Genomic DNA, 15223 nt, shown 5'->3' with positions numbered 1-15223 from the left:
ATTGCTGGTGGGAGTATAATATGGTATAACCACTTCAGAAAACAGCCAGACATAAAAAAGGACATACTGTATCCTATTTATATGAAACTTGAGAAAATACTAATTTAATCTATTGTGACAGAAAGCAAATCAGCGGTTGCCAAGGGACAAGGTAGGGGGGAACGTTTTTTGTAAAGAGACATATAAAGGAACTTTTTTGGATGATAGAAACGTTGCATAACTTAATAGTGGTGATGATTACATGGATGTATAAATGAAAACATATACTTAAAATGGGTAAATTAGTATATCTCAGTAAAGTTGCGGGGGTTTTTGTTTATTTATTTATTTTTGGCTGCATTGGGTCTTCGTTGCTGGGTGTGGGCTTTCTCTAGTTGCGGCGAACGGGGGCTACTCTTGGTTGTGGTGCGCAGGCTTCTCATTGCGGTGGCTTCTATTATTGCAGAGCACAGGCTCTAGGTGCGTGGGCTTCAGTAGTTGTAGCACATGGGACCAGTAGTTATGGCTTGCGGGCTCTAGAGCGCAGGCTCAGTAGTTGTGGCGCGCAGGCTTGGCTGCTCTGCGGCATGTGGGATCTTCCTGGACCAGGGCTCGAACCCATGTCCCCTGCACTGGCAGGCAGATTCTCAACCACTGCACCACCAGGGAAGTCCCAATAAAGTTGGTTTTAAAGAATGTTTGGACTTGAGACATGAGATTTTGGAATAACTCTTATTTCTGCCCTCTCAAATGTCTTTATTCTATCACCCAAAGGTTTCAATCATACTATTTTAATAAAAAAGCACCTCACCCTATTTTTACCAAACTGTATTATGTTAAATGTCAGCCTTAATCACTGCCATTAATATCTTGCCATGTTAAATTTTTGTTATTTCAGGAGTTATTAAAATATTATTTTTAACTCTAATAAAGATAAAAATATTTTTTATTAAGCACTTTCTATTTGCAAACACTCTCCCAGACACTTTACATACATTTTTCCAAATTCCTATAAATAATCCTGGAAGTTTAGCAACACTGCCTTTAATAAGGGTAAGGGGCTTAAACAAACCACAGAAGTATCTAGTCGATGATGGAATATGGAATCCAATTCCAGTCTGAGTCAGTGTTTTCACTGCAATAGCCACCACTCACTGATTATGGGCAGTATGATAACACTTAAAAGTGTAGACATACATTTTCTTCATTGCCTTAAGTAGTAGTAAAGTAATAGTAAGCATTAACTATTTCCACTAATGAATACAGTTTTCCTCAAGATTTTCCAAATGAAGTAAATCAGATTTTTGTCTCAATTTCTACTGTTCAATGCCAGAGGGTAAGTGTTTTAAAACATAACTGACTCTATTGTTTAGTAATAATTACCTTCACTATCCAGGTCATCACTTTGAGCAAATACACTGTCAACATAAGACTCAGGAATGAAGGTCCATTCATCAAATTTATCAAGTATTTCTTCAGAAAAAGTCCCACTGCTGCCTGAGGCTGTTCCTTCTTCCACAGCACTTTTCATCTGATATCTGAGCACCATTCTCGCTAGGGTGGATCCTATATCTAAAAATAAAACGATATACCAGCAACAACTTTTTATTTTTCAACATCTTTATTGGAGTATAATTGCTCTACAATGTTGTGTTAGTCTCTGCTTTATAACAAAGTGAATCTGCTATACATATACGTACATCCCCATATCTCCTCCCTCTTGCGTTTCCCTCCCACCCTCCCTATCCCACCCTTCTAAGTGGTCACAAAGCACTGAGCTGATCTCCCTGTGCTATGCGGCTGCTTCCCACAAGCCATGCCATTCTCTCACTTCGTCCCAGCTTACCCTCCCCGTGTCCTCAAGTCCATTCTCTACGTCTCCATCTTTATTCCTGTCCTGCCCCTAGGTTCTTCAGAACCTTTTTTTTTTTTAGATTCCATATATATGTGTTAGCATATGGTATTTGTTTTTCTCTTTCTGACTTATTTCACTCTGTATGACAGACTCTAGGTCCATCCACCTCACTACAAATAACTCAATTTCGTTTCTTTTTATGGCTGAGTAATATTCCATTGTATATATGTGCCACATCTTCTTTATCCATTCACCTGTCAATGGACACTTAGGTTGCTTCCATATCCTGGCTATTGTAAATAGAGCTGCAATGAACATTGTGGTACATGACTCTTTTTGAATTATGGTGCTCTCTGGGTATATGCCCAGTAGTGGGATTGCTGGGTCGTACGGTAGTTCTATTTTTAGAAATCAATAATTATACAAGCATAAACATATATCATACCAAAGTTCCTTATATAGTCTCCTACTTCTAAGATTTTTTATTCTTACTTCAAAGTCACTTTACAATCATGATACTGTATAAAGTAGCAGGCAATGAACTTAAATTTTTTTTTAAATTTACACAAAGCTTTGGTGTTGGTGACAAAACTGAACCTTTATGAAACTAACTTGATCCAGGAAAAGGTCTGGGCCTTGAAGCCAGACAGGCCTGTGCTCAAGTCACCTGCAAGTTATACAAGCTCCCTAAGTGTCAGTGTCCTCACTCGGGAAGTGAAGACAACAATATACACAGCACAGGATTATGGAAAAAATTAAAGAATATGAGGCATGTGAAGTTTTTAGCAGAACACTTAGAACACAGAAGATAATCAATGATATTCTTATTTTTATAAACTATTTGCTGAGTGATTCATTCTATTAGGAAATTTGATGAAATTTCAAAATTCTTCTTAACATTCTTCTTGCTATTTTACTGCATTTTATATTACGCTCTATTTTGACGAAATAAGTTGGCAGAGTTCTCATTGTCCTACATATATCCTGGAAAATTTCTTCAAATATTACTCTCATAACTCACATTACAACATGTGTGCGTAACTCAAATAGTACCTGGAAAATGTTTTAAAGCTTTGAATTCAAAATGTTCTTTACTCAGACCAGTTGTCAAAAAATTATGACTATGCCCTCCAATCTCTCAAATGACATTATATTTTTTAAATTAGGTAAGACTTGTCAATACTTGTAAAAAACTTCATACAGAAACAAAAGAATACCCTGAATGTATATCTCCCTTCGTACCTCTCCAAAGGCCCACAATTCCTCTCTATCAGAGATCAAAGATTAAAGTAAGCAGGTTGTTGGCATGAGACCAATTGAAGTGATAAAACATAGACTCTAATCATATTTCATTAGTTTCCAAGGTCCCCAAAGGCAACCAGGGCACCCATTTCTGGATTATTTTCTCAACATGGTCTTTTCACATTCGAACACTTATGACTTCCATATCCCAATTGTCTTTTCACCAATATTAGTATACTAAAAACACTGTTCTCTAACTGTTTTTTCCCTTAAGAATGCATTCTAAGGGCTTCCCTGGTGGCGCAGTGGTTGAGAGTCCACCTGCCGATGCAGGGGACACGGGTTCGTGCCCCAGTCTGGGAAGATCCCAGATGCCGCGGAGCGGCTAGGCCCATGTGCCATGGCCGCTGAGCCTGTGCATCCGGAGCCTGTGCTCCACAACGGGAGAGGCCACAGCAGTGAGAGGCCCGTGTACCGCAAAAAAAAAAAAAGAATGCATTCTAGGGACTTCCCTGGTGGCGCAGTGGTTAAGAATCCGCCTGCCAATGCAGGGGACACGGGTTCGAGCCCTGTTCCGGGAAGATCCCACATGTCGCGGAACAACTAAGCCCGTGTGCCGCAACTACTGAGCCTGTGCTCTAGAGCCCAGGAGCCACAACTGCTGAGCCCACGTGCCACAACTACTGAAGCCTGCACACCTAGAGCCTGTGCTCCACAACAAGAGAAGCCATCGCAGTGCGAAGCCCGCGCACCTCAATGAAGAGTAGCCTCCACTCGCTACAACTAGAGAAAGCCCGTGCACAGCAATGAAGACCCAACACAGCCAAAAATAAATAAATTTATTTTAAAAAAAAAGAATGCATTCTATATCTGGACATTTGGATTTGCTAGATGTTTTTCTCCCAATGAATGCAAAGCATTCCACTGCATGAACATACCATAATTAATTTGAATAGTTCCTTTCGGGGAATACTTAGGTATTTCCCTAATTTTTTGTTATTATGAATAATATTTTTTTTCTAATTTATTTATTTATTTATTTATGGCTGTGTTGGGTCTTCGTTTCTGTGCGAGGGCTTTCTCTAGTTGTGGCAAGCGGGGGCCACTCTTCATCGTGGTGTGCGGGCCTCTCACTATCGCGGCCTCTGTTGTTGCCGAGCACAGGCTCCAGATGCGCAGGCTCAGTAGCTGTGGCTCACGGGCCTAGTTGCTCTGTGGCATGTGGGATCCTCCCAGACCAGGGCTCGAACCTGTGTCCCCTGCATTAGCAGGCAGATCCTCAACCACTGCGCCACCCGGGAAGCCCTATGAATAATATTTTAATGTGCATCCTTGAACATAATTTTTGTGCACATTAAGAATGCCTGGGGCTGCCCTGGTGGCGCAGTGGTTGAGAATCCGCCTGCCAATGCAGGGGACACGGGTTCGAGCCCTGGTCTGGGAAGATCCCACATGCCGCGGAGCAACTAGGCCCGTGAGCCACAACTACTGAGCCTGCGCGTCTGGAGCTTGTGCTCCACAACAAGAGAGGCCGCGACAGTGAGAGGCCCGCGCACCACGATGAAGAATGACTCCCACTCACCGCAACTAGAGAAAGCCTGCACACAGAAATGAAGACCCAACACAGCCAAAAAAATAAATAAATGAATGAATAAATAAAATTTAAAAAAAAAAAAGAATGCCTGTATCATGGACCCCTATCAGCATATTCCTGGGTCAAAAAAGTATGGGTGTACATTTAAAGTATTAATGGATATTGCCAAATTTTCCTCAAAAGAGGAAGATTTTAATTCATATCTATAATGTGTGAAGTGCCTGTTTCCACATATGCTTATCAACATAATTTCTTACCGAATTTTATATTTGCCTATACTATATTTAATGAGCACTTACTATGTGAAAAGCACTAGTATAGATGCTAGTGGTAACTGTCATCAATGTACTTAATGTATACAAGATCTATATTAACTTGAAATTACATCCTTAAGTGAAATGCGAAGTATACTAACTTGAAAATGCAAAGTATATATGTGTTTATGTTTCCATGAACGTATTTTAATTCATATGTAAGCATACAAAAAGTCTAGGGAAAAAATCTACATTGATTACCTATAAGTGAAAAAATAAGTTGTTATTTTCTTCCTTAGGATTCTTATGTTTTCTATTTGTAAATGCACATTGATTATTTTTATAATAAAAAATAAAATATGTAACAAAGAAAAGAAACCTGACAGAAAGATCCCACTGTTTTGCTCTATCTTTATAAAATATGTATTTGCTGGCTCATAAAGAACTTAAATATAATGTCAGTTTCAAGCATTTCTTGACAAAAAAAAAAGATATCCAAGCCTTTACAATATTTTTGGCTTAAGTTGAACCAAACTGGAATGAAAAATAACTAAAAGATTAGTGATTTTTAAAAATACTACTAAAATTAAAACTTGTACAGACTTTTCCTGTTAATACTTACTTGTCTCTTTTCTTAAATTAGATGTCTTATCTGGAAATAGAGGACCAAGCCAAGAAGGTTCAATTTTTCCCATACAAAATCCTCCAAGGCAGATGCTATTATTGGCCAGATCCAGGGCAAGCCTCTTTAAGAGTAAGCTGATGATTTGGCTGTCGCCTTTCCCAATGCTGATTGTTAGAGCTTTCCGTACATCCTGCTCACGGGATCCACTATTCAGTAACAGTTCTACCACTTTGGGACTGCTCGCTTTCTCACATACCTATTAAAGAAAAAGAGAAGGTAAGCACATTAACAACCTGTCATTTTTCCTTTTAAGAGACTGATAATCAAACTTGGTGTGATTTTTCGCTACATCCGTAAATTCAGAATGAAACAAAATAAGGCAAAACTCATCCTTGAAATAGATTAGGAAAATAAAATAAGATTAGCACCACAAATATCAGAGCAGCATAAATCAAATAAATCTGCCACATGAGAGTCAGTTACCATGAAAAAGGCAACATGGTATGAAATAAAACTCATAGGCTTGAAGTCAAAATACCTGAGGCTCCAACAATTTACACGTTTCTCATACTTTCTGGACTTCTGTTTGCTCATTGGAAGACATCTGGGAAACTAGTACCTTAACACAGTAAATGCTACTGCCCTGCCTTCATTCGTGACACAGAATAACTAAGTGTGAGTATAAATATCATAAAATTTGCTAATGCCACATGCAAAGGACAGTCATCATTTACTTCTGGTTTTCCAGGACAAGAATTTTAATTTCCACAAAAACATATCTTGTCTCTCAGTTTTCTACCTTTCCCTGAATGTTACGTTTTCAGAGCAGGTCCTCAAGGTGGGTTAGCATGCTAGCTGCTACAAAAACTACAGTGACCATAGTAAGCAGAGAGAAGCCTTAGCAACCTGCAGCATAGCACACTGGCCCAACCCAGCAACAGCTTCTGAAAGGCTATGGAATGTGATGTTATCAACTAGAAGAACAAAGTCATAGATAATATAAATATTATATGCCAGGTACTGTGCTAACTTCTGTAAACACATGACCTCCAATCCTTATTTTTAAAAAACCTATACTGTAAAAATTATTACCCCCATTTTATAGATGAATATTTAGGAAAAATATGTGATTTGTCCAAACCCTTAGAGCTAGTCAATAAAAGACTTGGATTTGAAATCAAATCTGCTGGCTCCAAAGCCTGTGCTCCTTTCATGACCCAATATTAAGGATTAAAAAATAAAAGGAAAGAAGACCCTAAGATTCAGGGTACCAGGTCAGTGGAACAAGATGCTTGGGGAAAATTCCTGAATTCTTCAGAATTAAAGTGTGTCCAAGAGGTTTGAGGGGACAGTCCTGTGGTGTGATGGCACCAACTTAGTGCCCATAGGTCTCCAGGATCACCCACCTTCAACCCATTCTCCCCAGAGCCACTATAGTACTTTTCTAGTCTGGATATGATCAGGTCATTAACCTATTTTAAAATCTTCTAACACCTTTCTGCTCCAGGACATTCCCCTAAATACGACATGCAATTTTTCAAACCTTATTACCTTCATTTATGCTATTTCTCTTGCCTCAAATATCTAATTCTGTTCTTCAGCCAGTAAAAAGATGTTCATTCTTGAAGGAACAGTTTTAAACTCTCTTGCACATTAAGTCCTTGCTATCAGCTTTCCAGGCTACACACACCCTTCTTCCTCCGATGCCCATCCCATTTTGTTTAACATAGCACTTAGCACACTGAACTAGACATGCTTATCTGTTTTATAACTAGAATGAAAGGCATGGATGCTACTGCAATTCAATTTGTACCTCTGTACCCTAGCACAATGCCTAAGGAATATATTTAATTTAGCAAATTATTAAAATCCTTTAAGGGCCCACAGGAAATTTTAAAGGAAGGAAGGAAGGAAGGAAGGAAGGATGGAAGGAAGGGGAAGGGAGGGAGGGAGGGAGGGAGGGAGGAAGGGAGGAAGGGAGGAAGGGAGGAAGGAAGGGAGGAAGGGAGGGGCAAAAAAACTCATTTCTTCTCTTGGAGCCCAGAAATCTTTTATCTTTAAATTATGGCATTTACTGCCTATCTTGTATTAAGGTGATTTATGTTTTATCCTCCCCCATCTCCCAATAGACACTTTGAAACCATCTTGAAACAGGAAACACCTTTTCTATTCTTTACTGAATATCTAGCACTGTGCTTTCCACAGAGAAGATGCTCAATACATTTTATAGCAGAATTTTCCTCAGGGGACCCAAGCTATCCAAGCTGATTTCAGGGATATGGTGCCATGAAGAGATAAATATATAAGAAACAGTATCAGACAAAAGAAATAAAATTATGAAAGTAATTTCAACTTCATGAGAAGGAAAAAAAATACTGCTCAGATACACAGTTTTGCATTTTAATAATGAGGATAATTCAAATATAATCAAACTGTAATTTACTATCCTTTGCCATCTTGTCTCTCATATTCTAATTTATAAATAATTCAGCCCACAATCAAATCCTAATATTTCAAACCAGCATTCAGTAATGAATGTACAACCCCCTCCCCCCACCACCACTATCATGAATCTGTTATGTAAACAAAAGATTAAAGCAGGCAGATTTTCCACTACTTACCTGTAGAGTGTCCTCAGGCAAGTTACTTAACCTTTCTGTGCCTCAATTCCTCTCCTGCATAATAGGATAGTACTAGGACTTATTCCTAAGGTTGTTGTGAGGAGTTTTATTAAGTAAAGGGCTCAGAGCAGGGCCCAGGTGATAATGAACACCACAGAAGTGTCTGCTATTATATTTATTCACAATTCATTATCCTTGCTCTTCCCACCATGACTTGATGAGTCATCTTCAGGTCTCCATTCATGCATTTTCACACCCGATATTAATCCTCCATATTCTTCTCTACCAGTCATGTACATTACATTATTATTATATTCACCTCAGAAAACCTAACAAGATTAAATCTGTCCTTGCTCTGAATAGTTCTTAATTATGCAGCATTGGTGCATGAATAGTCTTGATTATGTTACTTTACAGTGGTACAAAATAAGGTATGTTCAATCAATCTACCCACAATATTTAATCAACATTTATCATGTTAGATACAAATAATCTCTGACAACTAGGATAAATTCTTTACATTTAATACACCCATGGATGTAAAGATCTGATTTTAAGAAGAAAAGATATAAATAAGTACATTAAGTCCAAAAGAACTTGGGAAGAAGAATAAGGTAAAAAGCCTTTTGTATAGAAATATTTGGATAAATTGAGAGAAAAGTAGAAAGCACTCCCTGTGGTGAATGTAGAGTAATTGCACTCAAGTGATTTTAGCTATGTTGTGTCCCTAGGAAAAATCTGAAGGGGAAGTTTCTTCTCAATCCAAGTAACATTAACTCAATGATCTCAAGATCACACAAAAGGTACACAATAAAAACATATTAAATTATTGAGGAAAATAATTTAATTATCTTTAATAACAGAGAAGCAACTATTTTTAATGTTGCTTGCTTAAATGAAAATATGACTAATTTAAATAATTTGATTATGTATTTGGCATAAATTAATTCTGCATGAAAATGAGTTACAGGTTCAGTTTCTTTTTAGGTAGATTGCTAATAGGTGCTAACTTAATCTTACAGTTGACAAATTGATTTGAATCCATAGGTGACTGGGAAATTAAATAAAGTAAGGCTTTAAAAGTAAATTATTGGAAAACACAGCACTCTGCTGGTTATTTAATAATGTATATTAAATCACTACATAATTGCTTTGTTGGAAATATTAAGTAACCAGAAAATATATGTAGTGCTTCCCGAATGCTATTATAAATGCTAAAATTTATAGAATGAAGACAAACTTGAAATAACATGTAATACACTCTGATAAATACGTACCGAATTCATACTGTATGTAAAGCAGTGAGTTAGATATTCTGAATGATACATAGATGAACCTTGTACATCTCTACTTTCACATAACTCACAAAATATAAAGAGTGTACATAAACTGTCACGGACTTACACAAGAAGTAAATATTTTGTATGGAGGTCTGGGAGTGTGGGGAGGGCTTTATTGAGGAGAAGGAATTTAGGTTAGATTTTGAAGGCAAAGCAGAATTTGATGTATGTGTTTGCACAGTGCATGAGGGAAGGGAGAGAAGGGAAGCAGGCCCAGTGCCACACAACTGCAGGGTGGCCCACAGCAGGGTTGTCAATGGGTACAGCACCCCAAAGTGTGCAGTACACAGCCTACAGGGCCACATGTGGTAGCCCTGAGGGGAGAATTTTCTAGAGAGAGAAACTGAAAACAGAGAAAATAGCTGAAAGATGATCAAAACAAGATAAAACCATGTGTTGTATGGTGTGTGGCTGGAGAACGATTTGCACAGAGATGCATAGTAGGAGACACATTTGAAAAGTTATTTATCAACTTAACAAGCTAGGTAGAAAAATAAAATGAATGATTAGGTAATAACACCTAAGGGACCTATTACCTCTGAAATTCTGTGAATCTAAACTCCTACAAATCACAAGCATTTGTTCAATAAACTGATAAATTCTGTAGTGTAGAATAATAGGATGTAGATAAGAGCTATACAATGGCAGAGTCAAATAACAGAAAAAAACAAAAGTGAGTCCTTGAATATTTACCTGACAAATTAAAGAAGCTGCTTCTTTTGCTCGATTGGCATCCGCTCCCAACAGAAGCAAGCATTCGACCATGATGCTGTTATTCTGATCACATGCTCTCTCTAGCATCACACTTTTTAACTCATCATCCATGGCCAATTTTGCAAAGCACTTGCAACAAAGATTTAGAAACTAAAGAGAACGGAAGTGAGGATTAGAGTCAGCTAAATGTGTAACAGTTAGAATACAGGTGAAAAACATTGTACCTGTTGATCCTTTTGCTCCATGATGTTGGAGGACAACTGATGGAATATTACTGAATCAAAGGAATGATGCACCAGCAGCTTGGAAAAAGACACTGACAATTCCAGTACCGTCAAGATTGTCCGAAATCCCTGAAAGTGTGATCAAAAATAATAATAACAAAGCAATTGTGGACAATAAATAAATAAATAATGTAAAAGAGAGACTGTATATGGTACTTAAAACCTTGGATGTTCATTTAGCTAAGTAGATGTATTTATTAGGTTTGTACTTTAAAGCTATAAATCTTGAGACAATGAAACAAATACACCTTGCTCTCTCATTACTAAGAAATAAGCAGGTGCACAGAGAATAAGATGCTAGTTAACAAACTAGCATCTAGCAAAGCAGGAAAAATACCTAATACACCAAAATTTGCCTTTTAAAGATTCCCTGCCTGAAGCCATACCTACAGGTTGAAAGCCAGATACTAATCAGGATTAGAACAGCAGAGTCAGCAGTGCCACAAATCCAAATAGACCAGTGATATGAATTGTTTATTACAAGATTGCAGATCAGGTTCTCTAGATAGCTTAGCATTTCCCCCAAAATTTTTGTGCTATCTTCTTAAATTTTAACCTCAGACAAATGCGAGTTCCTAGATTTTATTCACATTGAGTGCATCTGAGAGAAGCTCTAAAGACACTCTGAGATTTACATCCTTATAGCAAATCATTTATAAAGAACTGATCAGTACATCATTACTTTTTAGAACCACCCCAAGAGTTGTGAACTTCTGACTTGACTATTATATAGCTTGGGTAAACTCACCAAAGATCCACTTAACTTTAAAAATTTTTATCTTTCTAGTATATATTAATGAAATCATCTAAATGTTAAAATTATTATTTTGAGCTCATAAGAGGCTGAGTTTCTACAAATGCTTCCTAACATTTGACAGGAGAAATAGTATTAATCTATACAGGTCTGAGCGGCATGTGGTCCACTAACCTCTAGAGCAGAGGTCCTTGCAAACTCAAATGAATGCAATAGCAAAGCAGGTAATGCAAATGCATAGAAGGCATATAATTCAAGTTAAAAACTTATAAACACTGAACTGGCCAAATAAAATATGTTGACAAGCCAAATTTAGCCCACTGGTCAACAGTTTACAACCTCTACTATAAAAATCCTAAAATTATGCTTAGATGAATAAATACTGACTGACACCTTCATACCTGCACAAAATAATTTCCTTTCCCTAGGATTACTTATAATCAATTCTGCCTTGGCTTTAATCAGCCTAGGTTGAGGCACATTAAAAAAGCAGATTTAAAAAAAAAAAAAGCAGATTTATAAAAGACATTTTGGTTCTAAAACACATTTTTGCTTGTGTGTTCAGCACTTTAAAATTTAAAATCTTACATGCATTATCACATTTACTAATAATGTCTGTGCAAAGATTAGAGCTTAGACATTTTCACTCCTGGTGAAGGCTGCCATTTATGAAAATATTTGGTTTATGAAAATTGTTAACTCCATTACTAAAAAACCACAACCAAGGCAGAAACTCTTAAGGAAACTATTTGTTTTGCTAACATTAAAAGAAAAACACTCTGAAACAATTTACTTCTTAATCTCCCCTAAATTAATCTTAAACCAGTATCTTGGATTCCTTATAGACAGTTAATATAGATCCCATTTTAAATTTTGCTTGATGAAAAATGTTTAAAATATTGTTTCACTGCAAGAAAAGAAATCAAGGGGCAAAATTACTAGGTAAGCAGCTAACAATAAAACACAGAGAATGACAAACTTCAGAATAATTATAACTTTTACTTATCTAAAATCTAAGCAAATAAAGCTCAGCTAGCTGAAATTTCTTTAGCACATTCTGTGCTCTTTCATGGAAAAGATAAATGACAAATAAATATACTAATTTTAGAGATTTAGTAATGAAACAGGATATTTTGAGATTCAATCCAATTATCTTCATCTACTATAATTAAAATACTACAAAATGATAAAAAAAGGTTTTCAGTTAACTAGAATATACCCATTAACGCAAAGTGGGAGTTACACCAGCTGCTCTGAAAGAGAAATCTGTGCAAGATCGCAATTCCCTTCAAGATAATGCACATACTTTCATCTGTATTTCACCAATATCCTTAAATCGTTGTAGGCTGGAAATCAGAACTTTTGCCAGCAGATGCCCAGTGCCTATGCATAAATTCTTCTTTGTAATCAAACATCCTATAAGACTTAAACCCAGACACTGAATTTCTAAAAAAGAAAAAAAGAAACAAAATTTATTGTTTTAAATCTCAAAACTGAAGAAAAAATTCAAACATGTCCAACCAACAGCTAAAGGCCTATAAAAATCTAAATCCTGAGTTCAATTGTACCAACCTTGGTCATCTGGATACATCTGCAGTGTGTGAAGCACCGAATCAATAGCATCTTCCAGGGATAACACCTCTAATGCATCAGGAAAATGTGCTATAGAAGAAATTACTTTTAATCCACATTTCTGAATCCCAGGATTTCCAATGAACTAAAGTCAATAAGAAAATTAAGAATATTTGCTGTTAAAAAATGAATTCTAATACTTACCTTAGTTAAAGCCAGCTATACACTGATAAAATATAAACTAAGTAGTCTAAATAAAATTACTATCCTTGATTCTGCCTTATATCATGAATTACTTTTATTTATTATTAAGAATAAGAGCTAAGGGCTTCCCTGGTGGCGCAGTGGTTGAGAGTCTGCCTGCAGATGCAGGGGTCACGGGTTCGTGCCCCGGTCTGGGAAGATCCCATATGCCATGGAGCAGCTGGGCCCGTGAGCCATGGCCACTGAGCCTGCGCGTCCGGAGCCTGTGCTCCGCAACGGGAGAGGCCACAACAGTGAGAGGCCTGCGCACCACAAAAAAAAAAAAAAAAAAGAATAAGAGCTAACATTTTATTGCTTATTAAGTATCTGTTCTGTGCCAGGCACTATACTAAATACTTTTACATGCTCTTCTTTGCAGGGCATTCTTATTAAACACATACTAATATGATTCCCATTAAAAGATGAGTTTACAGAGGGTTAGCGGGGTGGAGTAGCTATTCCTAAATTCTCACAGACTGTACACTACTGGGAAGATACCAAATCAAGGACATTTGCTCCCACAGCCTAAATTCTTAACCAGAAAAATCAGTGCTGTCTCTCACCATAGAAAATACTAATTGAAAATTTACTCTTTACGTGCTTTACATGCCATATCTCATCTGTTCCCCCTCAACAGCCTCATCCAATAGGTTCACCAGACTTTAAAGATGCAGGGACAAGGTGGCCATATGTGCGTGGGTTTATCTCTGGGCTTTCTATCCTGTTCCATTGATCTATTTTTCTGTTTTTGTGCCAGTACCATACTGTCTTGATTACTGTAGCTTTGTAGTACAGTCTGAAGTCAGGGAGCCTGATTCCTCCAGCTCCGTTTTTCGTTCTCAAGATTGCTTTGGCTATTCGGGGTCTTTTGTGTTTCTATACAAATTGTGAAATTTTTTGTTCTAGTTCTGTGAAAAATGCCAGTGGTAGTTTCAAAAAATCTAGAAACAATAAATGCTGGAGAGGGTGTGGAGAAAAGGGAACAATCTTGCACTGCTGGTGGGAATGTGAATTGGTAGAGCCACTATGGAGAACAGTATGGAGGTTCCTTAAAAAACTACAAATAGAACTACCATATGACCCCGCAATCCCACTACTGGGCATATACCCTGAGAAAACCATAATTCAAAAAGAGTCATGTACCAAAATGTTCATTGCAGCTCTATTTACAATAGCCCGGAGATAGAAACAACCTAAGTGTCCATCATCGGATGAATGGATAAAGATATGGCAAATATATACAATGGAATATTACTCAGTCATAAAAAGAAATGAAATTGAGCTGTTTGTAATGAGGTGGATAGACCTAGAGTCTGTCATACAGAGTGAAGTAAGTCAGAAAGAGAAAGACAAATACCATATGCTAACACATATATATGGAATTTAAGAAAAGAAAAAAAAATGTCATGAAGAACCTAGGGGTAAGACAGGAACAAAGACACAGACCTACTAGAGAATGGACTTGAGGATATGGGGAGGGGGAAGGGTAAGCTGTGACAAAGCGAGAGAGAGGCATGGACATATATACACTACCAAACGTAAGGTAGATAGCTAGTGGGAAGCAGCCGCAGAGCACAGGGAGATCAGCTCGGTGCTTTGTGACCGCCTGGAGGGGTGCGATAGGGAGGGTGGGAGGCAGGGAGACGCAAGAGGGAAGAGATATGGGAACATAAGTATACGTATAACTGATTCACTTTGTTATAAAGCAGAAACTAGCACACCATTGTAAAGCAATTATACTCCAATAAAGATGTAAAAAAAAAAGAAAAAAAAAAGATGCTGGGACAAGAGCTTAAGTCACACAGCTAACACGTGTCAGGCCTAGTACTTGAATATAAGTGTGTCTGCTTTAAAAGTACAGAATCTTAATCACTATCTCTTCCAAACTTTTCATCTCAATTCCTCCAGAATTTGACATTATTTGACAGGTATTCCAATAGAGTCCACTTCTTTTCCCAGGCCATCCTTCTCATTGACTGAGAAGAAAACAGGCAACAACACACTTTCCAACCATGTGACAATCACAATCACACTTCCCCTCTTTTGATGTCTGTGACATATACCTAACTCTTACAGTCTGCTTTTCCATGGTGCTCTTTAAACTTCAACTATGATATGAATGCCTACCTAACAGTTTTCCTTTCAA

General features: G+C 37.4%; 1 protein-coding gene across 3 annotated transcripts in view; it reads right to left on the bottom strand.

Moving 5' to 3' along the window:
• LRRK2 (leucine rich repeat kinase 2) overlaps positions 1–15223 on the bottom strand; it is a 155875-nt gene that overhangs the window by 86589 nt on the left and 54063 nt on the right. For all 3 annotated transcript variants that reach the window (XM_082665511.1, XM_082665512.1, XM_082665513.1), the window contains 6 exons: positions 12835–12979; positions 12569–12708; positions 10449–10577; positions 10204–10374; positions 5547–5805; positions 1363–1551 (listed from right to left, as the gene is read on the bottom strand). In XM_082665511.1, the coding sequence (XP_082521637.1) occupies positions 1363–1551; positions 5547–5805; positions 10204–10374; positions 10449–10577; positions 12569–12708; positions 12835–12979 (1033 nt within the window). The remainder of the gene's footprint in view (positions 1–1362; positions 1552–5546; positions 5806–10203; positions 10375–10448; positions 10578–12568; positions 12709–12834; positions 12980–15223) is intronic.

The sequence above is a fragment of the Grampus griseus genome, assembly GCF_964374135.1.
Source record: "Grampus griseus genome assembly, chromosome: 11".
Classification (NCBI taxonomy): Eukaryota; Metazoa; Chordata; class Mammalia; order Artiodactyla; family Delphinidae; genus Grampus; species Grampus griseus.
The sequence above is the reverse complement of the archived record's forward strand: the minus strand, read 5'-3'. Positions and strand labels throughout refer to the sequence as shown.